The 27428-nt window shown below is 41.6% G+C and overlaps 1 protein-coding gene across 1 annotated transcript in view; it reads left to right on the top strand.

Annotated features, from left to right (window-relative positions):
• SORL1 (sortilin related receptor 1) overlaps positions 1-27428 on the top strand; it is a 207312-nt gene that overhangs the window by 122500 nt on the left and 57384 nt on the right. Inside the window, exons 19-23 of the mRNA XM_069070073.1 lie at positions 919-1010; positions 2565-2811; positions 3785-3923; positions 19460-19633; positions 21069-21182. Of these exons, the coding sequence (XP_068926174.1) occupies positions 919-1010; positions 2565-2811; positions 3785-3923; positions 19460-19633; positions 21069-21182 (766 nt within the window). The remainder of the gene's footprint in view (positions 1-918; positions 1011-2564; positions 2812-3784; positions 3924-19459; positions 19634-21068; positions 21183-27428) is intronic.

Consider the following 27428-nt stretch of genomic DNA (forward strand, 5'->3'; position numbering starts at 1 on the left):
CATTCCTTCCTTCCTTCCTTCCTTCCTTCCTTCCTTCCTTCCTTCCTTCCTTCCTTCCTTCCTTCCTTCCCTCCTTCTTCCTCTCTTCTTCCTTCCTCCCTCCCTCCATCTCCTCCTCCCTTCCCCCTCCCTCCCTCCCTTCCTTCCTTCCCTCCCTCCTTCTTTCCTTCCCTTCTTGTTCCTTCCCTTCTTTCCTCCCTCCCTTCCCTCAGTTATAGCCTCTACCCTAGCTGTCACCCTCCTGCTAGGAAGGGGAATGAGCATTTATTAAGCACTTACTAGGTTGCAGTCAGTGCTGAGTGCTTTACAGATTTCTCATTTGATCTTCACAACAACCCAATAAAGTAGGCACTATGATTATTCCCATTTTAGAGTTGAGGAAGCTGCTGCAGACAGATCAAGTGACTTGCCCAGGGGTAGGCAGTTAGTAAGTGTCTGAAGCTGCTTCTGCTCTGGTCTTTCTCTGTTGCACCATCTAGGGGAATCTCAGCCTACACAATGAACCTCCAAGAACCTTGCCTTTCCAATTCCTCAGACTCCTCGGTTGCCATGACCTCCATTCCTCCTGATCACCATGATCTTGATATCACCAATGAGTGTTCCCTTTCTGTGTTTGTAAACTCTGTAATTCCTTTATCTGATCATAATCCTTTGTCACTGCATCACTGCCTGGCAGCTCTTAACCACTTCCTTCATGTTCATTGTGATTTCCATTCCATCTATCACTGAGTTCTTCTCCAGGCTATCACCTCTCGACGTCTCCTCCTGTCTTAGTCTCCATTCCTTGGCCTCTGTTATCTCATTTTTCATGCTGTTTCTGAGAGATGTTATTATTTTTAATGTGGGGTAGAAATTGATGTCAAAACCATAGTCCTTTAGGAAATACATACATCTAAAGATTATGTATTTTTCACTTAGGTGGCCAATCCAGATGGAGACTTTCGACTTACTATTGTCAATTCCTCTTTGCTTGATCGACCCAGGGCTTTGGCCCTTGTCCCCAAAGAAGGGTAAGTGTCCAGTTCTGATGGCAAAAGGCACCTCTCCTTTGAGTTATCTGTAGCAGATGCATCCATCTTGACATGAAAACTGCTGGAATAAGCCTAATGTCTTATCTGTCTCTTAGTTCTGTGGCTAGAGATGGTTTCTAAATGGTAATTGTTTGGCATAATAGAAAATCCCATAGTTCCTAGGGTTACAGATTTAGGACTAAAAGGCATCTTAGAGCTCTAGCATCCTCATTTTATAGATAAGGAAATGAAGCCAATGGAAGAGGAGCAGCTCCTTGCACAGTCACCTGGCTGCTAAGTGTCTAAGGCAGGATTTACACCCGGATCTTCCTGACTGGTGTCCAAGTCGAGTGCTCTGTCTGCTCTACCACAGTGAATAGTCTTGGCCAAGGAACTTGGTTCCCTCTTTATTTATGAACTTTATAGAGTATGCCCATAGTCCTGCTATCTTGTATATGACTAGAATAACATCAGAAAAGGTAAAATTTGGAGAAACTTTGGACAGCAATAGTTAACTCTGTTCTCTGTGGCCTGTTTACTCGTGTGTGTGTGTGTGTGTGTGTGTGTGTGTGTGGTGTATACACACATATATATGAAGAGAGGGAAGGAGAGAGAGAATAAGTTGCTTAGTCATTTCAGTTGTGTCTGACTCTCTATGACTTCATTTGGCATTTTCTTGGCAAAGATACTGGAGTGGTTTGCCATTTCCTTCTCTAGTACATTTACAGATGAGGAAACTGAAGCAAACAGGGTTAAGTGACTTGCCCAGGAACACACAGCTACTAATTATCTGAGGCCAGATTTGATCTGAGGTCTTCCTGGCTTTAGGCCTGGTGTTCTGTCTATCCACTGCTCCCCCTAGCTGGCCTTGTTTTTATACATACACAATATATTACGTATATGTATGTGTATTACATAGCATACAATAGAAAAATCTTAAATACCAGTATATCTTTTCCCTACCACCTAGCATGTCCAGGCTCTTTGCCCTTTCTTCTAGCTGGAGTGTGTTCATGGCATACCAAGCCATTTAACCTAAAGAAAAGATAATTAGGAGGCTGGCTCTGAGGCAGAGCACACACACATGTGTGCGCACACACACACATGTGCTTCATTTCAAAGCCAGGAAGTTCTTTTAGATCAGGCTCTCCATCATGCTACTGCCATAGCACTACAGATATTTTAAGTTTCAAATGCCAAGCAGGGGGTAACATTAGCTCACATTTATATAACAGTATAAGGTTTGTCTAGGGCTTTCCATGTATTATCTCCTTTGGGCCTTACAGCAGTCCAGTCGGGTGGGTGTCTTTATGATCCCCATTTTATAGATGAGGAAACTCAGACTGAGAGATTTCACATGATTTGCCCAGGGCTTACACAGCTAAGTCAGTGTCTGAGGGATGATTTGAACTCGGGGCATTGCTGACTCCCAGGTCCAGTACTTTAGTTACCTAGACCTGGCAGGTTTGTTCTTCAGAAACTTCTCTCTGTTGCATTGAGGGCCCATTTACTTGGTTCTAATGAGGATGTTCTCTTTCATGGGTTTGAAACCAGGTTGATGTTTTGGACTGACTGGGGTGATCTGAAGCCTGGAATTTATCGGGCCAACATGGATGGATCCTCCATCTACCGCATCGTTTCGGAGGATGTCAAGTGGCCCAATGGCATCTCGGTGGATGATGACTGGATCTATTGGACAGATGCATATCTGGACTGCATCGAGCGCATCAACTTCAATGGCCAGCAGCGCTCTGTCATCCTGGACAGCCTTCCTCACCCCTATGCCATCGCTGTCTTTAAGGTGCTTGCCTGGATTCTCCCACTGTTGGGCAGACAAGTACTTTACAGAGGTGAAGGAAGGTGGCTTGAGGTCTCTGTATCTCAGTTGGAGTTTGAATTTGCCCTTCAGGTCATTTGAAGTCAGTGCTCTTATTTGCCGCAGTTTGGATCCTGTTTGAATTTGGGGCAGCTGATTCAGATCTTTTCCAAGATTTGACCCTTCTCCCTAGTAGGTTAGGCATGGTGACATGATGAAAGGCTGAGATGCTGGGGTCTGGATCAGGTGACTGCTTCTTCCCTCCATGCTCTTACCTGGCTTGCCTTGCTGGGATTTCCCTAGTTTTTCTACAGTCTGCTCATTCTGTGTCCTGTCTCCTTAGGGGTATAGGCTGATCTACCTGCCTCCTTGACACTCATTACTATCAGATCTCTGGAGGACAAGGTTGTTTTCCTTGAAACAAGAACGATTCACCTATTTTTAGCACCTTAAGGCTTAAACAAACCACTTTTTTTTCACCAAAAAACATAAACACAGAAACCACGAGGTCGGTAGAGCAAGTGTTATTATTTTATTATTATTCATATTTCACAGATGAGGAGATGAAAGCTGCTTCTGATCCCACTGTTAGTCTGGATCAGAGGGAGGACCCAAGACCCCTGCCTCTAGGCCCACTCTTCTTTCCATTGCCGTGGGCTGCCTCTCCCTTGGAGCAGTTGGCTAGTGGAAGTCTGGGGCATCCCTACTGAATTTTTTGCCCTTACATGTGAAGTTGCTTTCATCTTAACTATGCCAAGGACTTGGAGTGGCATGACAGACTCTTGTTCTCCAGGGCCAAATGAATCAGTTCTTTTGCAGGACATCAAATGTCCGCTATGAACTGGACAGGGCACTCGACTCTGCCTTGGCTGGGAGGAGGTAAGAGAGGGAAAAAGAAAGAAAGGGTATCAGGAACCTCCAGGCTTGATGATCAAAGGAGTCACGTTTTCTTTTTCAGAGTGAAATCTACTGGGATGATTGGTCACAACTCAGCATCTTCCGAGCTTCCAAGTACAGTGGGGCCCAGATGGAGATTTTGGTTAGCCAGCTCACAGGCCTGATGGACATGAAGATTTTCTACAGGGGGAAAACCACAGGTAAGGCGGAGCCTTCTTCATGACCTGTTCAGATGCTGTCCCAGAGAGGGGCAGACTGTGGGCAATTTTTTCACCTGAGCAGTAAACGCCACTGTGCATTTTCCGTTGTCACGACAACATACACATTATTTAATTCCTCCCTAATGGCATCTTAATTTCTCTTTTAATGATGTACAAACAGCTGGAAGACAGCATGATCTTGCCTCTCTGGCTTACTGGTGTTGGGTGGATAATTACACCCTCTTCCTGCCCTTCATCCCTTTCTGATTGGTGGGAGATGCCTAGGGATGCAGCTGGCCAAGTCTTGGCATGTGGCTCATCCCACGGGTGGTGGCAGTTATGCAAAGTGACATTGGGATAGGCTCAGGCACAGTCTGCTAACAGGCCTATTCGGATGCTGCATTTTGAGCCCTGCAGCCTTCTTTTCAGGAAAAGGTATGGAGGTTTCCCTAGGCCTTTCTGTGGGGATGAGCTCCTTTTCATTCCTAAAAAAATTTAGGGCCCCTGGGGATGGTATTGAATTCTAGGGAGAATTGATGGTGATGCCAGTAATTGTGATGGCTTGAGCCAGTATGATATAATAGAACTACTAGATTTGGACTTGGGTTCGAATCCTAGTTACTGTACTTAAGTCATAGGATTTAAAGCTAGGATGACCTTAGAGGTCATAGGATCATAGAGCTGAAGGAGTCTTATTTTATAGATGAGAAAACTGAGAGGTGACCTACCTAAGGTCACTCAGCAAGTAAGGGGCCAAATTAGGATTTGCACTTGGACCCTCTGGCTCCAAATCCAAGATTCTTTCCTCTCTTCCCACTGACAAGGAAGTGTTTTCTTTTTTCCATTTCTTTTTAAAAAATTTTTAAAATTATTTTTTAAAAATTTATTTTTAGTTTTCAACATTTTTCACAAGATTTTGAGTTACAAATTTTCTCTGCGCCTTTCCCCTACCCCCTACTCCAAGATAGCAAGCCTACTGAATACACCTCCCCCAGTCTGCTCTCTCTTATATCCTCCCCTTTCTAGTAGGGCAAGATGGATTTTTGTGCCCCAGGGCCTGTTTATCTTATTAAGGAAGCGGCTTTTTAATTGAAAAAAATAAGTTGATATCTTCTGTTTATATATCACCTTCATTTCCCTGTGTGTTAGTCCTCCTTCCTCCACCCATTGTGTCATCCCTTTTAACAAAGATTTTTTTTAAAAAAGGAGAAAAAAAGTGGCCTAGCTAAATTAACCAACAGAGTTGTATTTGATGGTATATGGAGTGTTCCACACCCATAGTACCCTGCCCCTACAGAGTCTTGGATTGGTCGTTATAATCACACAGTATTCAGTTTACTTTTTCTGTTGTTCTCTCTTTCCATGCTGTTACATTTATATATATTTTTTGTAAGTCTCTCCATGAATCTGTGTATTCTTTATGACCATCATTTTCATCATAATAACATTCCACTGTGTTCATGTACCACAGTTTGTTTTGCCACATATTACATTTTTAGCCTTGTTTTTTATTTGGCTTCCTTTCATGAGCTCTATATTCTGGCTAAAATAGACTTCTCGCTGTACCCTGATCTCATCCTGTTTTCTCCTCCTTCTGTGTATTCATGTGGGCTGTCGCCAGTGCTAAGAACACACCTCTCCACATCCGTCTGTTATAAGTGTTTGTTGTTGTTTAGTCCTTTTTAGTCATGTCTGACTCTATGTGACCCCATTTGGGGGTTTCTTGGCAAAGATGCTGGAGTGGTTTGCTGTTTCCTTCTCCAGCTCATTTTCCACATGAGGAAACTGAGGCAAACAGGGTTAAGTAACTTGCCCGAGGTCACACAGCCAGTAAGTGTTTGAGGCTGGGTTTGAAGCATGAAGATGAGTCTTCCTGACTCTGGACCTGTAAATGTTTGGTCTGTGGTTTCAGCATTTCTTTAGGATGATGGGGTCGTCAGGATCAGCAATGCAACCTGAGTTGTATCTCATTGGCCTTAGCATTATGGAGCAGCTATCTTTGCTAATAGACTGGGTCTCTACTATTGGGAGGTACCCCCAATACACAGCTTAGAAAACTTCTGGGGAGGAAGACTCAAAAGACACAGAGCATTTGATATCATGACTGCCTTGGGGTGTGGGTGGAATTTAGAGGAAACATGAAAAAGGGAGCATGGAAGAGCCTGGGGGAGTTCTCCTCCTGAGCCTGGGATGCTTTCATGGGTCTGATTCTCCCTCTTTATGTGGCCACATTTATCCATAGGCAGCTGAGTTTTTGCGTGCTTTCCCCTGTAGACAATTCTGTTCCTCCTCCATAAGAGTGCCCAGAAGCTAGCAACTCACTCATTAGCTGTGTAGTTCTGGTTCTGCCGTCTTCCCTGGCTTTGGTGCTGACAGAATCATTCTTGATTTATCTGAAGGTGAACAATCTCTCCACCTCTCAAAATCTTTCTCCTGCTTTGTTTACATCTCTTCCTTGCTCCTATCATCACATTCTCTCTTAGTTGGTTTTTTTAATATATCTAATCCTTCCTCTTACATTGAAATTCCTTGTCAGCAGGGAGTTTTTCAGTGTTGTATTTCCCAACAGTACAGTGTCTTTCATGCATAACTTAGTAAATGTTTGAATTGTTTGAGAGAATTATACTGTCTTTAGTAGCCTTGAACACGCCCAACTGCTTCATCACATTGTCCATACCAGAAATGTAGGACCAGAACAGGTGGGACAAATGGCTTGTACCTTTACTTTTATCTGAACTCCTGCCCAGCCTCCTCACTTCCTGCTGAAATCATGCCCATACTCAGAGCAGATTTCATTTGCTCCATGGAGCCTACTCTAGCCAACTTGGCCAGATTGATCTCTCTTCTGAACGTATGACAAAACTCCCTCACTTATTTGGCTGTGTTCTTACTTTCTTGTACCCTTAGCCATGTTTATGTGTTGTATTGTCAGCTCATCACAGCCAGGGAACAGGATTTATATTTCTCTGCATCCCTTCTGGGTGCTAGTATAGAACCTTGCTAGGTTTTTTTGTTTGTTTGTTTTGATTGTATGATTTTTTTTTTTTGGTATTTAGAAAAATGTGGAGTACATAGTATATGCTCCATAAATAAGGAATGAATTGAGTTATTGAAACAAAGTTATACGATAACTCCAAGGAAGCAGCTCATAAAAAAAGTTTAGTCTGGGTGGAAACTAAAGTAATCGAAAGCCTAAAACTTTAAGAGGGCCAGCCCTACATTGAAGTATATTCATTATCATAACCATCATGACCTCTCTGAAACTTCTGAAAGATTTAATATGTATTAGGGCCTGGGGAGCTAAGGAGAAAAAAAAATCTTAGGCAAGTCACAACATCTGTAGGCCCCACTTACCTCATCTAGTCTATGAGGAAGTGAGATAAGACCTCTGGGGTCTTCTTCCGGGTCTGGGAATCCACAAACATGCTTCAGAATTTCTCCAAAGGTCAGTCCTGTTTTAGAGTACAAGGCTTAAGATTTTTTAAAATCACTAGACCATTTCTTTATATGTTATTTTGGAATCATGGAAATTCGGTGAAGTGGTAAGGTTTGCCTTCATGGCATAGTTTTAGAAATTGAGCAAAAATGTTCCATTACGGGAATGAAGATGAGAATGTACCTAGAAACCAGAAGAGACAAGGACTGGGTTCAGGCATCCTTCACACAGGATTAAAATATTTTTAAAAATGAAGCGATTTGATAGCAGCTTCTAGCACCTTATTTCATTTGCAAAGTACCTTTGTGAAACCCACTAAGTTCCGTGGAATGACATTTGGGTGACCCTACTCTCAAAAATATTACCTGATCTTAACTGGGTGCTGTATAACCTGAGGTGGTCGTTAAAAGCAGACTAATTAATGAACAAATAGGAAATAACCTAGTCTTAGAAATAATATGACTAGCTGTGATTCTGGGAAGTACATTGTTCCCCAAGTTCTATTGTTCACTCATATTTTCTAAAAAGGCACCTTTTCATACTAAAAATACTCAAACCTTGTCAATCCTCTGAGAAATTAATTGCTGAACTTCTGCACTGGTTACAATCTCCAAGTTGGTGAATTCATTTTTAAAAAAATTTATCTTTCTATCACCTTCATTTTCCTCTGCATGCCTTCCTTCTCTCTCATAGGACAATACCTTAAGACAGGGAATAAAAGGAACTAAAAAACAGTTGAGCAAAACTAACTTATATAGCGACCAAGTCCAGCTGTCCAGGTCGTGTCCCACACCTGTAGGCTTCTACCTCTACAGATAAGGTTGAAAGAAACATTCTTATAGCTCTCCTTTGGCGCCAAGCCTGACTATTATAAAATTATCTGTGTTCAGTTTTTATTTTGTTATGGTTCTTTCTCTTTGCTTTATTGTAGACTTGTATATAATTTTTCTTGTTCTGCTCACCATGTTTTATAGAGTTCATATAAGTTTTCCCATGTTTCCCTATCCATCACTATCATTGTTTCTTATACTATGGTAATATTCCATTATATTGATGTATCACAATTTATTTAGCCATTTTCCAGCTGATGGAGGTCTATTTTGTTTCTTGTTCTTGGCTACTCCTTAAAAAATGCTGCTAAATATATTTTCATTTCTCCTGAGCCTTTCTTTCTATCCTTGCCTATCTGTGATATCTGTGGATCAAAGAGAGTATGGACATTTTACCTTCTTTCTTAGCATAATTCCAAATTACTTTCCAGAATGGTTGGACTAATTCACAACTCCATAGTATATTAGTATGTTCTCTCTCATTCCACAGTCTTTCCAACATTAACTGTTCTTATCTTTTGTCATCTTTGCCAGTTTTGCTGGATGTGAGGTGAATTTTCAAAAGTTGTTCTGATTTATATTTCTCTTGTTATTAGTGATTTGGAAGTCTTTCATATGGTTGTTAATAGTTTGTAATTCTTTTGGGGGCTATTTTTTTTTTTCATGAGAGTCACTATGGTATGGTAGAGATAGACAGAGACTGGCTTCAGAGCAAAGAGGACCTGAATTCAAGTCCTATCTCTGATACAAAGTCACATGGTCTCTTAGGTGGTCTAGGCGACCCTTTAAGACAAAGAGAAAGTGATCGCTTGCTTTTATAGAGGGAACTTCCTCATTCAGGAGTTGCCAGGACCAGTGAAATCACAGGTCTAACCCCTATTCTTATTAATTTCCATTGAACATATTCATTTGGGTAATGGCTCTTTCTTATGTGTTTTTATTAGTTTTCAGATATCTTTGCTATCTTATCAGATATTTAATGCAAAAGATTTTTCTTTTCTAATTAATACTTCCATTCTTATCCTAGATGTGTTCATTTTGTTCATGTAAAACATATTATATTTTATGTATTAAATTTTCTCTTTTATAAAAAATCACTCTCACTTTGGTTAAGAGTTCTTTTCCTAAACATAAGTGTAAAAAGTGCCTGATTTGGTTCTCTTCTAATTTTTTTTAATGTTGTGACTTTTACTATTCAGATCATATATACATTTTGAGCTTATTGTGATATATGGTGTAAACTGTTGGTTTAAGACTAATTTTTGCCAAATTCTATTTCAAGTTTTCATCGCAATTCTTGTCAAATAGGGACTTCAAAAAGCAATTTACATTCTTGAATTAATTGAACACTGCTAATCAGTTCACTTGTTTTTGATTCTTCCTTATCTAGCTTATACCACCAAACTACTTTTTAAATTTTTTAACTGCACTAAATAGTTTTCTTGATTCCTGCTGTGTAGTGCAATTGAAGGTCTGGGACTACTATTCTCCCATCACTCTTATATCTGGTCATCAGTTTCCTTGAAAGTCTAGACCTTCAAATGAGATTTGTTGTTATTTTGTTTCCATCCCTTTGTAATTTGATTGGTAATGTACTAAATCTGTAAATTAATTTAGTTGGCATTGTAATTTTGTTATATTGAACACTGAATATTTTTCCAGTTATTTTTAATTTTTAATTTCTTTAAATGGTGTTTTTTAATTGTATTTATACAAGTCTTGAGTGTGCTTTGGTAGATTATCTCCTACATATTTTATGCCTTCTTAGTTATTTTGGATGAGATTTCCCTTTACATTATTTCTTTCTGGATTTTATTATTGCTGTATACAAATGCTGTTGATTTTTATGGGTTTGCTATGTAACCTACTACATTGAAGATATTGTTTTGGTTATTTCTTTGTGGATTCTTTAGGATTTTCTGAGTAAACCAGCAGTTTTCCGCAGTTAGGGATAGTTTTATGTCCTATTTGACTATGTTTATACCTTTAGTTTTCCTGACTTTTTGTTATCACTAACATTTCTAGAACTATGTCAGATAAATGGAGAACAGGAGTATCCTTGCTTTATACCTGAGTTTATTGAGAAAATTTCTAATGTTTTCCCCGCTGCACATAATATTAGCTTTTGATTTTAGCTGTTTTGCTGCCATAAAAAAGGTCCTTCTCTGCCTGCTTTGTAGGGCCCAGAGAAGTTAAAGTGACAGGTCTAAGGTCACGCTTTCTATAATGCTGTGACTTTGGGCAAGTCACTTAACTTCTTTGGCCTGAGTTTCCACACCTGAAAAATAGGGATAATAATACTTGCACTACCTGCTTCACAAGACTGTAAGGAAAGTGCATTTTAAGCTTTAAAGTACCATGTGAACAAAAGCCCTTAAATCCTGGATTGAGGAAAGAGGGCTCCCACTTCTCAATGCACTCCCGTCCAGGTGTCCTGACAGACTTTGAAGATCCAGCATGGCAACCAGCAACTGTCTTGGGAAAATGTCAGGTAAGGCTTTGAGATCTATCAGTAGATCTTGAAATACTGGATGCTCTTTGGGGCTCTTGAAGATTCTTTGCAATGAAAACTTCTCTTTCTTACTTGCCTTTAGTAGACTAAGAATGTTAGACCTGGAAGGAACCTTAGAGTTCAACTAGTTTAGATTTTTCTTTTTATGGATAAAAAATGAGACCTTGAGACTTGGATTGACTTGGTCAAAGTCATGCAGCTATTAAGTGGCAGAGCCAGGTTTCAGTCCCAGGGTTTTTGTGAGGTCTTATGAAGTAGCTAAGTGTTGCAGTATATGGAGTGTAGAACTCATGTCAGGAAGATCTGAGTTCAAATTGTGCCTCAGAGACTAACTAGCTTTGTGAACCTGGGGAAATCACTTAACCTCTGCCCACCTCAGCTTCCTCATCCATAAATGTAAAATAAGGATGATAATTGCACATACCTCACTGTGTTGTTGTGAGGAACAAATGAGATAATATATATGCATAAAGTGCTTTATAAACCAAAGCAATATATAGATGCTATTATCATTATTATTTTTAATTTTTAGCTCATCTCCCAAATTCTGTGCCCTTTTCACTAAATCACCCTCCCTTACCTTGACCTTTATTTGTCCTGAACATAATATTTATTGAAGAGGGAAATAGTAGGGTATATGCTCCAGAGAGGATATCTCTATTAAAAAATTGCCCCCATATCTTGATATTGAATGTCATCTCAGTTCTTTTGGACCACCTTTATACTCCCTGATTTGAGGTAGGATGTGGCTATTGGTTTGTCTTCCAAAGATAGGCTTGGGTAAAGGGAAAATTGAAAGGATGAGGACCACAGGGCCTTATGTTGGCATAGCATGTTAAATTCAGTAACTTATAAGGACACTGACTTATAGCATTTCAGATCTGGAAGGAATAAAATTCAGTAACTTATAAGGACACTGACCTGTAGCATTTCAGATCTGGAAGGAATATTCAAAGACTTTTGTTTGGAATGATCTCAATTGATCACATTAAATCTTGTATCTAAAAGACCTTTGAAGGCTGTAGAGTACCATACAGAGTGTCATGATATCACAGTGTCATCGTGGTAGCAGAGGCCTGTGTCGAGAGCTTGTAGACACAGCCCAGGACTGAGCCCTTGATAGCGGCTTAGTGAATGCTCCTGCAGTGATCTCTTTGGGGTATGGTAGAAGAGCAATTCCTGATAATGATGATGGTAATGATAATATTAATAATAGTAGTGATAATAAAATAATTGTTAGCACTTATGTAGAACTTTAACATTTGCAAAGTACTTTACAAGTGTTAGCTTACTTGATCCTCACAACAATCCTGTGAGGAGGTCACTATAGTTATCCCCATTTTACAGATGAGGAAACTGATGCTGAGGGGTTTATTGACTTGCTCCAGGATTGCACAGCTAATAAGAATTTGAAGCAAGATTTGAACTCAGGTCTTCTTGATTCCAGGTCCCACACCTGTCTACTGCACCACCTAGCTGCCTCTGTAGTCTGTCCTTGTCCCACAATGAGCTTGTGAATTTTGTGAAAGAGCTAGTATTTGCTTCCTCCTCAGATTACCTAATTACCCTTTCTCTCTCCTCACCTCTGCCTTTCATAATCCCTGGCATCCTTTCAGACTCAGCTGAAATACCACCTTCTGCAGGAGGCTTTTTACGGTCTCCCCAGGTGCTAGAGCCTTTCCCTCTAAGGTTACCTTCCAAATACTCCATTTGTATCTCATATATATGTGCATGTTGTCTCCTCCATTAGAATGTAAGCTTCTGGTTGGCAGGGACTGTTTAGTTTGTTCTTTGTAAGTGCATAATAAATGCTTGCTGGTCGAGTAATGTCCTCTTTACTTATCTGGGCACTCATGGTGTCCCCCACTAGAATGTAAGCTCCTTGAGGGTAGGTCCAATCTCTGTATCCCAGCACCTAGCATAATGCTTTGTGCATAATAGACACTTAAGGGATTTAGCTCAACAAAACACTTAACTATCCCTATCCCTTTGTTGCTTTTGATGTTTTTCTTAGATGGAGGAAATTAATCTATTATGGTATTCTTGGCAGAAAAGCTGTAGATCCTTTTATGGTATGGAAGGTGAAGTGTAGAGCAAATGATAAGAAATTTACCTTGAAATTTCATTCTTTCCTTTAAAATCAGATGTGCTATTTAAAGCATGGAATCTGCATGGCTGTGGAAGGGGCTGTCTTTGAATACTCTAGCCTTAGCTAGACAATGGCAGACATAGGCCGGATACTTTCCCAGATGGACATTGAAGGGTGTGAGGCAAAGGATGGGGGAAAAGCCTCAAATAGGTCGGATGAAAACACTGTCTGGCTCTGTTTCATGATCTTGTTAAGCTCTCTTTAAACATCATAGAGGGCGAGAGCATTAAGTGGTTCCTGAACAAGGGAAATCTCTGAAAGGCTATTTATTACACAAAGGATGGTGACCAGCTGTTCAGTGTCTCTCTCAAAACAGAATGAGAAGAAATGGGCTAATAGAGTAGTAGCAGCAGAGCTTGGGATTTAGAAATAAGGGAAGGCATTCTCATAGTAGAGGTTGCATGATTCAGTTTACTGAAGGAACTTGTGGGATATCATTCCTGAGGTGACTTTAAGACCAAAACACATTCCATCATTCTAGGTCAAGTTCAGTTTGGGGAATAGAGAGGACAGCCATTTCCAGGCAGTAGCTGCTGACTCAAGTCATTGGGAACAGGAGGATGGAGGAGAGAAAAGTGAAAGCTTGACATACTCTGAGTCATCATAGCCATCACTACAGGGCTTACTTAGAGTTTGGCTTCAGCCCAGCACAGAAGGATGCAGAAGAGCAGATTCCCCTGGGTGACCTGAGGTCAGAATGTAGGGAGGATGTCCTGGATTTTCTCCTGATGTCTGGCACAAACTGCCCATTTCCCAGACATAGAGAGGACTTGGCACTGTACGGCCTCTGGATTTCTGATTCTAAAGCCCCAGCATGCACATAGGTGGGATTCACTAGTGCTTGGCAATACTGCCAGCTGCCTCCGGGTCCTCATTTCACAGGCCCTCTGCATCAACCAGAGAGAAATACAGAAATTATAGGAGGCTGTGAGAAAAAAAAAACAAAAACAAAACTTCCCATTGATCTTTTGAGGGAAGGGGAGGCAGGGATATGATTGGATCCTACTACTTAGTTCATAGCTTGAATCCCTGAGTTTCTGTCTGACATGGGAAAGTATGATCTTCCCAGTGAGAGGAATAGAATCCAGAGATTCTGTCCCATCCACAAAAGGAAATCTTCCATCTCGCAAGTAAATGTTCAGAAGGATGTATTTGACAAGCAATTGGCAGGCAGGCTCATAGATATGCCTATTCAGATGAAGTGGTCTTTGAGCTCCCTACTGCTCTGATGGCCTAACATACACAGTTGAGCACTGCTTGAATGCCATTATTATGATGTGATTTAAGAAAAGGTTGCTGAGGGAATTGGTAGAGTGCACTTATACCAACTCCAGCTGTAGCACAGGCAAGCCTGCCTTTCTCACATTGGGTATGATTTCCTCTTTATGCTGGAGAAAGCAAACTTGGATTATACTAAGGCAGCAGTTCTCTGACCCCAGGGGGTGAGGGAAGAGAGGGTGTCCCTGAGACCCTTTCAGGGAGGGCCTGCAAGGTCAAAGCTAATTTCACAGTAATACTAAGAAGTTTTAATTTTTAATATGGTAAATATATAGATATAGCTTAGATGAACAAAAGCTCAGGCGGTGGGGGCGCATCCTCAGTAATTTTAAAGTTACTGCAAAGGGGAAGTGAGTTCTAAAATCAAAACATTTTAGAACTGCTATACTACAGAAGGTTGATTGTATATGTGTTAGGAGAGGGTGGGAGGGGGATGCAGGGGTGATGTCTAAGGTGGGAAGAAAGTGATAGGATTTACAGTAATTGTTTTGAAATCAGAATATTTAAAGGAGTTGGTATGTGTATATACATCGTGCAAACTCCCTCAGAAACCTCTCCTTGTGTAACACCAGAAATAATGACATTCAGACTGTTGTGGAATTGTTTGCATTAAGTAACCAGGGAAATAGGGAGCCCAAAGACCCTGGACTTTGTCTGGGTTAGGGGAGCAAGAACTGTGAGTGGAATCATAGGTTCTGGTCTGGAAGGACCTCCGAAGTTAGGGTAGTCATGTCAGTGGCCAGTTTTTGATCCTCACAGCTTTTTGAGGTAGGTAGCATAGGTGTCATTTACCCTATTTTTCAGACAAGCAAACTGAAGTTAAGATAGGCTGAGATCTTATGACTGGTATCAGAGTTGGAACTTAAATCTACTTTTCTCACTGTGTCATAGTGGTGTAGTGTATCTTGGATATCAGTCCCTTATCAGAGAGATTTGATGTAAAATCCTCCCTCCCCCCCATTGATAACTTCCCTTCTTAAATTAGCTGCATTAATTTTGTCATGAAAAAGCCTTTCATTTCACAGTCCAACTCTGTATGGAGGCTTCTTCTTTATCATCTCTGATAAGTAGTCATTTGGCCTCAGCTTGAAGACCACTAGATGGATAACTCATGACCTCCTGAGGTCTGTTTTTGGGAAGTTTTGATTTTAAGGAGGTCTCTCTACTTATATCAAGCCTAAATCTTCCTTTCTCTAATGTGCACCCATTCATCTTTATTCTACCCTCTGGGGTCAAACAGAACATGACTGTTTTCTATTTCACAATACAGCCTTTCAGATCTTTGAAGACAGCCATCCTGACCCTCCCTGTGGCTTCTCTTTTCAAGGCTGAACAGCCCCCTTTTCTGACTGATCCTCACTCCTAGGGCAGCACAGTTTGAAATCCCCTTATGATCCTGTTCTCCCTCCCATGGACCTGCTTCTTCTTGTCAGGATTTTGATGAAAACGGAGCTGGCTTCCTCTGAGAACTGCACAGAGCTGGCTGAGAAGAGCAGAACATAACAATGTCACCACCTCTCTTGTCCTGAGCAACCCAAGATTGTACTAGCTTTTTTTAGTTCTCTGTCACACAGCATTGATGCCTGTTGAGTCTGGTACAAATGTGTAACTTTGAGCTGATAGCCGGTTAAAGTCATCAGTTCATTTTCATATCATCTGGACACGCCATCCCCTTTTTTAAAATTAAAATTTATTTTTTCATTGAACAAAAATGCTATGTTCCTTCCTTCCTACTTCTCCCCCCATTGAAAAATAAAATGAAACGATTATAACAAATTTGCATCGTCAAGCAAAACAAATTCCATCATCGACCATGTCCAAAAAATATGTGTTTTAGTTTGCACCCTGAATCCTTCACCTTTCTGTTCTTTGGAATCTGGGAAGATGCTCAGAATAATAACTTGCTCGTCAGCTCCTCCCTGAGGTCACGATGGAAAAGTTCACCCTACACCTTCTGAGCCAAGCCTCATGGATGTGGCCAAAGCATTGCAGTCTGTCAACCAGCATGCATTTACTAAGTACCATCGGAGCCCTGTGCTAGGAACTGAGGACAGACAGGAGAAAATAGATGTGTCCCTGGCCTCAGGTTGCTCACATACTATCAGAATCTTGGAGTACAATTAGGATAGTCCAGAGTAAGTGAGAAGGGTCTGGTTCAGGGATTAATAGGGAAGCCATCACTCTGCTCAGATCACCCTGCTTAGAACGTTTTCCTGTCTCTAGGACTCTCCTGGCTGACGTTAGAGGCAATCCTGTCTCTCTCTAGTCACCACTCCACGCAGTTAGAACTTAACCATGAGTGATCCATATTGCCGGCCTGAAGTAAAAAAGCAGGCAACCTTCTAATGCCAGTCCACCAGCGCTAGTTGGTTCTGGCTTCCTGGAATACAGAAGCTGCTGCTGCTTGCCAGTGTAGCTTGCCAGTGTAGCTCATCCTCTTTCAGAATCATTTCGCATTCATAAGATAGAAGCCTAGTCTGCTGCTACTTTCCGGGGCGGGGGAGGGGGGGGGAGAGGAGGGGGCATCAAGAACAGTGCAGGATTCTTAATAAAAGGATCTGAGTTTGAGGCCTCATGGACTGGCACTTGCCACCCAGATGACAGTGGGCAAATGACTCTTAGTGTTTCGGATGCCTCATCTGTAAAAATGAGGGGTTTGTGATAAATGATCTGTGAGGACTCCTAGGTATTAAGTCCTATGACTCCTTATCTTCTGCCATGATCCTGAGTTTGAATCCTGGTTCTGTGACCTTATGCAAAATATTTAAAAGTATCTGGGCCTCAATTTCCTCAACTGTAAAATGAACTAGATCTCTAAGGTTCTTTCCATTGCTAAATCTTTGATCTGAAGCTAATGCTAGCACAAGATGCACAGTCTTATATACTGGTTGCTGTGTTACTGTCATTACTGAAATTAACCTGGCCTTCACACATTTCAGCGGTTTGGGCTTTGTCAAATACATCATCAGGATCTGTTATTGGAATCAAAAGTCTCCTGGTGATGTGACAAGTATAGAATCATTGCTTTTTGAATCTATACCAGTGTATAATCAAATACTTCATTTAATGCATTTGTTAACTTCAGAGATTTGGTGATAAACTGATGGTTTTTGGCCCGTGTATACACAGTATGAATTTAAAGTAACCATTTTTTAAAAAAGAAACATATCAGAACTTCTACATTGAATTGAGTGTGGTCACCTTCAAAGCCTTTACCTTGAGAAGTGTTATGTTTATTTCAACCTCTGGTGTTAATTGTTTTAAAGCAAACAAGCCAAAATACCAAGCACAGGTCTTCATGCTCACATTTCATGCTGTTATTATTTATTTAATTTGGCTTTTCAAAAAGGTATCCTATTAGAGAAATGTCAATTTCCCATTTTCTTTGGTTGATGAAGTTACTGCTGTTGGCTACCATTAATTAGGTCATTCTATTTTAGTGTTTTGTTTTTTATTTGCCCTGTTTCATTCTCACTCTTTCTTTCCTAGCTGCTCTTGTAACAAATGACATGTGTATGTGAAAAGATTGCCTAGAAGGAGAGGACAAGTATGCAAGTCATGGTATACTAGCCCATGTGGGCATCCAACCCGTAACATTGATTCTCCCTTGGGCATAGTGCTTTTCAAACACCTGGAAATCCCACTCTATCAGTAGACTAATTTGTGATTGCCCAAACACTTTGGGCTGTAACTTCCATCTTGTTGATCTCAGAGCTATTCCTAAAATGTTTTGGGTTTCCTTGTTTTTAGGATAGTATCAATTACTTCACTCTCTACAGCATGATCCTATCTTTTGATGGAAGCAACATTGGTCACCATTACTGTTTTGCATTTTCTCCTCTTTCTTTTTTGTTTAACCAGTTAAAAACTTTACTGTGAGATGCCATCATAGTCACAGGATACCAGAACCTTGTTACTTTTACCAGGTTACTGTTGAAGCCAGCTGTACCAAAGCACATGATTGCTATTACACCTGGGGTTGATTCTCAAGCCTGCACAGACTGGGCTTGTGTAAATCAGTGGAGACCAGGGGAAGAAAGGGTGAGGGGTCAATGGTAGTAGTGTCTACCTGTACAGTTACAAAGGGTATATCATAGGAGTATGGCAACAGCCTAATCTGATGCTCTGATGGGTAAGCTGACATTTACTAGCCATGTAACCCTAGACAAGACATTTAATGTGCCTGGCTTAGTCTTCTCATTTCTAAAATGGGATTAAAATAATACTTGTACCACCTATCTCATAAGATTATTTTGAATGAAAGTGCATTGTAAGTTTTAAATTTAGTATTTAAGTGTAATGTATTATTATTTTTAACTTGGGCTGTAGGAAAATATGTGGGTGTTAAACAACAGGGGGTTATTCTCTTTGTGTTTTGGAAACAATAATAAGAGATCACTTTATATAGTGACTTAAGGTTTTCAGAGAGCTTTAAGAGATAAGCACTACTATTTATTCTCAGTGTACAGATGAGGAAATTGAGGTACAAAGAGGTTAGATGAATGTCCAGGATCACACAGCTAGTAAGTATTTGTGACAGGATTCTGATTCAGGTGTTCTTGAATTTGGTCAGGCCTTCCATGTTTTTGTGAAATGCTGCACTTCAGAGGAGAACTGAAGACACTATTAATAATTATCATTACAAATACTACCTAATTAGTTATCTTTCCACATCACACCTTTCCCCATTGCAGTTTCAATATATCATGGATTGGCATAAGAAATTAAATGGAAATTTTGGGGGAGTTTTCAGATGCTGCAGACCACATGTGAAGGTCAGCAGATGACACAGAAAAAGTTTGGAAACTCAGAAATGCATAAAATATATGTATAGTATTGTAAAATGTCAGCATATTTTTAGCTTTTAATACCATAATAATTCAGACTTCTCCTCCAGTACAAAGGGAGGATCAAAAAGTTTTATGTGGATTTTCCAGGTCATAGGGACTCTGTGCCCCTAACCCCCGAAAAATATTTCTGTAATACAGTCTAAGCTATTTGGTGTACTTCATTTAGGCCAGAAGCTTCTTAATTACGTTAGCGATGAGTTTCATGAATTGCGAGTCTGGCAGCCCAGTATTGTGCAGAGAAGACTGAAGAAAAGGTGGAAGATTTAGATTCTGGTCTAGTTCTTCTACTTTTAAGCTGTGTGACTTTAGAAAATCACTTAACCTCTCTGATTTGCCAGACAAGGGGATTGGGCTTCACATTCTCTTACTGTCACCACCCTTGTCTGGGCACGACTTGGGAGCTTCAGGGACCCCGGATCCTGTTCATCATCCAGTTTCAGTTAATAACCTACCACGTTGCTACCTCTTTTCCTCCATCCAGGAAACAACGCCTGTGTATCCAAGCCCTGCAGCCTGCTGTGTTTGCCCAAAGCTAACCACAGCAAGAGTTGCAGGTGTCCGGAGGGTGTGTCCAGTAGCCTCCTTCCTTCTGGGGAGCTAAGGTGTGACTGTCCTCGGGGCTATGAGCTGAAGAATAATACCTGTGTCAAAGAAGGTGAGGTCCCTTTGTGTCTTCTTTGGTTTGACTCCCTTCTTTTCTTCTCCTTCCCCACCACCCAGTCTTTTTCCTCTTGTTCTTGAAAGGGTAGACTCTCTGCCTTAGGGTAAGCCTCAGTTTCCACGTCTACAGTACTTACCTTTCCATCTCAAACAGCCTGGAGCTGTTGATGCCCAAAACGAATCCCTGTTTGCAAATATTGTGCTTTTCCATTTAATGTCAGAATTAGGCCCCTGATCTTCCTTTTTTTTTTTTTTTTTAACCATTCCTTCCAAACCTCCCTGACTAGATGGTACCAGTTCAGTTTCAAACAATGAATCTCTCCTGACTGTTTCATGGCAGACAAAAGACCTTGGGGTCCAAGTAAACTGTGGACCTTTGCCTCACTTTGAGTTCCAACCTCAGGGTTTTTAGTCACCCACTCACCCAGTGTTGCCATGACCACCAGCTGACCAGCCCTTTTCCTGATGGGCCCATGTTGATGTCCAAAATTCCTCTTTTGCATTTGCCCCAGGTGCTGTTTTCTTTGTAATCATAAGCTCACTTCTCACAGCACTCTCTGAGGATGGGCAGCTAAATATACAATGGCAGTACTTTAGACTCTTTCCTAAGAAAAATAAATAGAAAAAAAAAAGACATGTATTTCTGGCTTCTATATGACATCTGAAAGGTATTTTAAATTTAATAGTCAGAATCAGTGCCACATTTGGGGACTAAGGAATATCCTTTCAGTATCTGTTATCAGAACACAGGCTGGCCATCAAAAGACAAAGATCTCCATGTGTTGTCTCAGGCCAGTTTCTTTAAAAAAAAAGTGCATTTTTTTTTTGTGTAGAAAGTAGAAAATACTTGTTTTATTAAAAAAGTCATTTAAGAAAAATAATAAATACATATAAATAGTAAATCTTAGAAAACACTGTAGACAAAAGCCAAATAATCCAGTAAACTAATAAATCGAATGTTTTCTTAAATATAGGATGATCTGGGTCCCCATTAAAGTGTTAAATGTGAGGATGACCTTTCCCAGTGTTATCACAGGGGGCTTGTTTTGCCCTTATTCCACTGGCCAATGCCACCATTCTTGTTAGTCATCTCAGGTGTCCTTGTACCCTTTCCTGATTTCTTTCTCTTCTTTTGCTTTTCATTAAGAAGAAACAAAGAAAGATGTCCCTGTCCTCTAAGTGTGTCTCTTCCTGAGCCCTCCTTCTCCACCCCCAGTGTTCTGTACTAGTCCTTGGGTAAAGATGAGACAGTAAAGCACAGGCCTCCCTCACTTATATCTACTTCACTTTCATGTCCTGGCATCACCTCCCTGCTGTCAGGGTCCTCTTTGGGAATGAAGGACAAACAGCAGCAAAAACCCCAAAGAACAGAAGTGATGATTGTGATGCTTGTTTTATTTTCCCTACTCCCCCCCTCCCCCATTCCTTAGAAAACACCTGCCTCCGAAATCAGTACCGCTGCAGCAATGGAAACTGCATCAACAGCATTTGGTGGTGTGACTATGACAATGACTGCGGGGACATGAGTGACGAGAGGAATTGCCGTGAGTCACCTGACTTGGCTGGGCGCAGGGTTCCCATCATTTTCATGAGCTTGAATTTCCGAGGGTCATGGGTTTAGTTTCTGTAGAGCAGTGTGCTTTTCAGGCAGTTGTTGATTCTACTGTCAGTCAGTCAGTAAGCATTTAATTAAATACCTAGAGGCAAGAGCTGGAGATAGAACAAACTGCAGAAACAATCTCTGCCCCTAAGGAGTGTATATACATGCTGTGTGGATAATTAGATACCTAGACGGTATATACATTGTCACTGAAGGTGAGAAGATAATCTGGATGGGGAAAGAAAGAAGAATGAAATGTTAATGCGTAGAATGAAATGTTAATGTGTTTCCCCATTCAGTTATGCCTTTTGTACAGAAATGTATCATTCTTAAAATAATAGCAAATTAATAATTTACTCTGAGAGATGTACAATGTGAGTACAGTGTAAAAGAAACTGCACTGTAGGACGGACTCCGTTATAACCATTTTGGGGACTTTTGGCAGGCCCCTGATCTCTCTGGGGCTTGGTTTCCCCCTTTGTAAAATGAGGACATTAGATGAGGTTTAGTCCTAGGACCTGTCCTGGATCCAGAATGATTTGTTTCTTTGTAGCAAGGTTATACTTAGATAAAATTCCTCAGTTCAAACAGCATTATTGGCTACTATTTAGTTCAGTTTATAATAGTTTGCTTTATCGAGAGAGATGTGTACATATCTTTCATCTATTTTTCCAATCTTTGACCTCTCCATGTACCAATTGGTGGGTTTTTCCTTCCCATTTCACCCCCGTACGAGCCTGTACATATCTTATTTAGCAACATCCTGAGGAGTTCATCTTCACTCTGGTTATATACAGCTGCTGTCATTTTTACGGGCTACACAAGCTGCTTAGTGACTCATTAACCACCCTTTGGAAGTAGGCAGTCTAATTGCTCATTCCAGAGGGTGCATTCCATCTGATGTTGCAAATGCTTTTTGGGTGAGGTTCCTTACCCAAGGCCATTGCCAAAATCCTTCATAGTTATTTTTCCTGGTCTCAGTGGACATGTTTACCAAAATCACAGGTTTGGGAAAACTAGGTTAAGAGTCATTTAAGAGTCATAAAGTTATAGCGTATGGGCCCTGGAGTCAGGAGGACCTGAGTTCAAATCTGGACTCAGACACTTAACACGTACTAGCCGTGTGACCTTAGGCAAGTCACTTAACCCCAGTTGCCCTGCCCCCCTCCAAAAAGCAAAAAGAAAAAAAAAAGGAGTCACAAAGTTGAATCCCAGTCCTACTCTTCTCACCGAGCTTAGAAAGTTGCTGACCTTTTCATGATTCAGTTTTGCTGCCTCTAAAACAGGCACTGTTTTAATTTTCAGTACCTCATAGAGAGGCCGTAAAGAGGTAACATCTTTGGGTAGGAGTCTTTGAAGAGTAATGTAAGTGTAAATATAGGGCAGCCAGACACTTCCCATTTAGAAGCAAACAAAAGCAGAGATTGAATTACTTTTACATAGCAGCAGGAGACATTTATATCAGCTATTGGAATTGCTTCTGAAACAACCTGATGGTGCTGAGGTGGGTGGTGGGGGCAGGGGCAGCTCTCCAGGGCAGATTAGATTTACTTGTTTCTAGAAGCCAAGGGCTGAAGGAGATCACACATTTATTAAGCATTCACTCAGTGCCAGCCACTGTTGCTAAGCGCAGGGGAGGCAGAGACCAGAATCTATGTAGTTCCTGCTCTCAAGAAGTTTACACTTTATCTTCTGTCCTAGTGGTACTAATCATTTAATATCACTGTTGTGTTCTCCCCGAGCTGCTGGGGTTTTGCTTCTGCTAGATTGATAAATTGAAATATACTGTATTTTCTTCATTAAAGGGGAAGGCATGCATGTACAAAACATCTGCCTGGTGGCTAGATGACTGCAATCTTCTTGTCTCTCCTGCTGACTCAGCCACTTTACAAAGAGATATTTTAGTTTATCAATTGGGTGAGAGGCAGAGAGTAGATAGATAACTGACCTTGGAACAAGAAAGACCTGAGACCAAGGCCTGCCTCTGACTTACAGCAGTTGTAGAGACCCTGGGAAAGCCCCTGAACTCTCTGTGCTCTAGACAACTCCAAGAATGTATGTTGCAGAAAAGGTATTGACCTGCATTGGTAGAGGGAGCTTCCTCATGTGGAAGTCCTGTAGGCTAATGAGACCACAGGTCTGGTCGCTATCCTTAGAGTGAAAAATGGAGCTGGCTCTGACCTTCTCCACATCCCATTGGGCCTTGCTGGGAAACAGGAGCTGGGGCTGAGGCTTCCTTATTGAGAAATGGTAGCCCTCTGCTCTTCTCAGTTTGAAACTGTGATTAGTGGAGGCCTGGGAGGTGAGAGGTAATGAAGGTGAGGAGATTAACTAAGCTAGGTTTCCACAGTGAAGCCTGGAAACCAAGATAAGGGTTTATCTATGCCTCCCACTGCTACTTTCCTTATTCCAGTCTGTGGAAAAGTGATGCTTATCAAGATAGAACCTCGTGTATGTTTTGTCAACAAATGGCTACAGCAGTTCAGGTGCCGCCTCTGTGCCCTCCCTAGGGAGTGTAAAGTGAGACTGTAAAAGAGGAGCTGAAGGTTGGTGCGGAGGGCAGCTGGGGATGCATCTCCATCACTCCTCATTGTGGATTCAGGCTCAGCCTCCCACTCACATCAGTCACAGAAAAGTTATAGAGCCCCAAATCAGAGCTGCCAAAATGTCTACACATGGTGGGGCGGGGCTAGGTGGCACAGTGAATAGAGCACAGGCCCTGGAGTCAGGAGGACCTGAGTTCAAATCCAGCCTCAGACACTTAACACTTACTACCCTTGTGACCTTGGGCAAGTCACTTAACCCCCCAAAATAAAAAAGCCAAAAAACAAAACAACAAAATGTCTATACTGGCTCCTGTCCCCCAGCCACGGGACCCTAACTGGTAGTGCTGCTCATCACAGGGTGATCCTGGTTTGTTGCATCTCCTTCTGTAGCCTGGCTGCTCGTGGCAGAGAAAGTCATTTACCATGTAGGAGCAGCTACCTTCCCCAGCCTCCCCTGGGAATGGTGTCTTGAGAACAGAAGGGCTGGGAGCTCCTGGTTTTCCAGCCCACTTGCCCCAGGAGCTCTGGACGGAGCAGGTCTCTGACCTCTCTGGTGACAGTGTGTGTGTACTTATGTCTCAGCTGATTCACCTCTAGAGCACACACATAATTGCCTTTTCAAAGAACAAGTCTATGTATTGTGCTTGACTTTTGAGTTTCATTTTTGTCTTTGTGTTCCCAGTGCTAGGCTCATAGTAGGCACTTAATAAAGCTGTGTTAATGGGCTAGAGAAGCAGTGAGGTTCAGTGGAAAGTGTGGAATTTACAGTCAAAGACCACAGGTTCAGATTCCAACTCTCTCACTCCCTGTGTGACCTTGGGCAAATAATTTAACTGCTCTGAGTTGCAATTTTCTGATCTATAAAATAAGGGAGTTATAATATCAGTTAATCAACAAGCATTTATTAGGAGACTACTATGTAACAGGTACTGGGCTAAGTCCTACATATACAAGTATATAAAAAAAAAATGAAGCAGTCCTTACACTCAGTGAGCTTACAGCCTACCTGGGGAGACAAGTACAGGTATGAATGCCATACATAATAATTATAAAGAGAATAAACACAGATTAATTTGAGGAGGGGCACTGGCATTTGAGAGGGAATCAGAAACCACTTCATGCAGAAAGTGGTACCTGACATGCATCTTGAAGGAAGAGAAGAAGTCTTCAAAGTGAGGAAGGAGTGAACTCCAGGCAGGGGGGATGGTGGCCACTGCAACGTTCTGGAGAAGGGAAATGAAACACTGGGTGTGGGGAGCAGAAGAGCTCATTGGGCCCGATTGAATAGTATGAGAAGGGAAGTGACAGTCGGTAAGTCCTGGAATGGTAGGTTGGGGCCAGGAAGAGCTTTAAAAACTAACTGGGGAAGTTTATATTTATCTTAGAGGCAGTGGGGATGAAATCTGCTGAGTAGAGGAGTCACATGATAAGATCTGGGCTTAAGGAAAAAAAACCACTTTGGCAGCTGCATAGAGAAGGGGGCCCACAAACTATTGCCCAAGTACCAGATCTAGCCTGCCTGCTTTTGTACAGCCCGTGGGCTTGTTCATTTTTAAATGCAATAAAGTTTTATTTTAAAATGCAGAAATCATTCTTAGCTATTGGGCTATGCAAAGATGGGGGCTGGATTTGGCCTGCTACTGTAGTTTGCCAGCCCCTGGTGTAGGGAATTGACTAGAGTAGGGGGAGACTTGAGACAGGGCCACCAATAGATGGCTGTTACAGTTATCTAGCTGAGAGGTGCCGAGGTCCTGAGTTAAAGTGGGGCCTGTATAAATGGGACTGGGGTGCAAATGCAAGGGATATAAAGGCAAGATGGGCAGTTGATTGGCTTCGTGTGGTGAGGGAGAGTAAGATAGCACTGTTGTTACAAACCTGAGAGGCTGGAAGGACAGTGGTGCCTTTGATGGAAAGAGGGCAGAGTGTTCCTTTTTAGACATGTTGTGTTTGAGATGTGTCTGGCACATGTTTGAATTATCCCATGAGTAACTGGCGATTTGGGACTGATACTCAAGTGAGAGACGGGGACTGGACATGCAGGTTTAGGAGTTTCATGCTTGGAGATGGTAATTAAGCACATGGAAGCTAGTGAGGTTGAGGACAAGTATAGAGAGATGAGGTTCCTAGACAGAGCCTTGCTAGCCATCCATAGTTAGGACTGTGATAGGGATGATGAGCCAGCAAAGGAGACTGAGAATTTCTACAGGTAGTAGGAGAACCAGGAGAAAATAGTGCCGCAGAAACCCAGAAAGGAAAGAGCGTCCAGGAGGAGAGGGCGGCCACAGTGTTAGGTACAGTTGGTCAAGAAGGGTGAGGACTGAGCAGAGTCTGTTGGATTCAGCATTTGAGGGACCACTAGTAACTGGAGAGAGGAGTTTCATTTGAGTGGTGAGATTAAAAGCCAGATTCCAGAGCATTGAAGACTAAATGGGAGGAAAGGAAGTAGAGGTGGTAAGTATAGTCATCTTTTTTAGGAATTTGGCTGAGAAAGTTAGAATGTTAGGTTGAGGGAATGGTAGGTTCTAGTTAAAGTTTTTTAAGGATGGAACAGACTTGGATACCTTTGAAGGCAATAGGGAAGGACTGAGTGGAGAGGGTGAGTAGGTATGATTGAGGTGACAACTTGCTGGAAGAAATAGGAGATGGGGTCAAGGGCACATATTGGAAGTTTGGCCTTTATCCATTATCAGAGACTGGGAGAGGATGTCAGGGTGTTTTGAGATGAAGAGAAGGGGAAAAGAGGGAGCTTATGTTTAATGGCCTCAATTTTCTTAGTAAATTAAGAGACAAGATCCTCAGCTGAAAGACGAAGGGGAAGGGGAGGTATGGGAGGCTTGACAAGACAAGAAAAGGTTTGGAATAACTCCTGTGATGACTGAGATAGTAAATAAGGGATGAATAAAAGGATTGCCTTGTTTCAGTGAAGACTCAATTTTAGTTGGGTAACATGGATTTATAGTGTACCCAGTCGACACTGTTCTGAAATTTCATCCAGCTGTATTCATCAACACATGAATATGACCAGCGGAAGCAGATAATGAGAGTAACCCAGGCCTAAGGGATTCCAGAGTGGAGTTGATAAATTATAGGAGTGAAATTAGGATGAGCAGAAGCTGAAGTTAGAGTAAAGTGAAGCCTCCAGAGTTACAGCAAGAGTTGAGGAAGACAATGAGTCCAGCACTGGACTCCTTAGGCAAGAAGGGAGACTCCCTTGGGAGCTGATGCGCAGCTTCCACCACAATGTGAATAAAGTGAAAATGGAGGAGAGATTGCCAAGCAATGACAGGAAGGAGAGATCTAGGAAATGGAAGTGGGAAGCAAGACATATTCTAGCTCCCCCAGAATCAGGGGGTCTGAAGATATAGTCAGTGCTGGAGAGGATGGTCTAGGATGCAGGAAAGGGAAGCCAGCTCTCATTGAATGCAAGGAAATTGAAGGAGCATGGGAGAAGGTTGGTCCATGATGAAGTGGTTTGTGCTGCACTATAGAAAGAATTCCAGAAAGCAGAGTTAAAGGGCTTAGCAGGGATGAGAGAATTTGAGGTGAGAAATGAGAGAATGAGATGTAGGTAGTTGGTGACTGAGTAATCAGGGAGGAGGAGTGAAATAGGAGGTGGGAGCCTTAGGAGTAGGAGGGGGTAGCAA

Source organism: Petaurus breviceps, unplaced genomic scaffold (genome assembly GCF_028583685.1).
Source record: "Petaurus breviceps papuanus isolate PSGF00001 unplaced genomic scaffold, PetGlider_PUasm1.0 90804, whole genome shotgun sequence".
Classification (NCBI taxonomy): domain Eukaryota; kingdom Metazoa; phylum Chordata; class Mammalia; order Diprotodontia; family Petauridae; genus Petaurus; species Petaurus breviceps.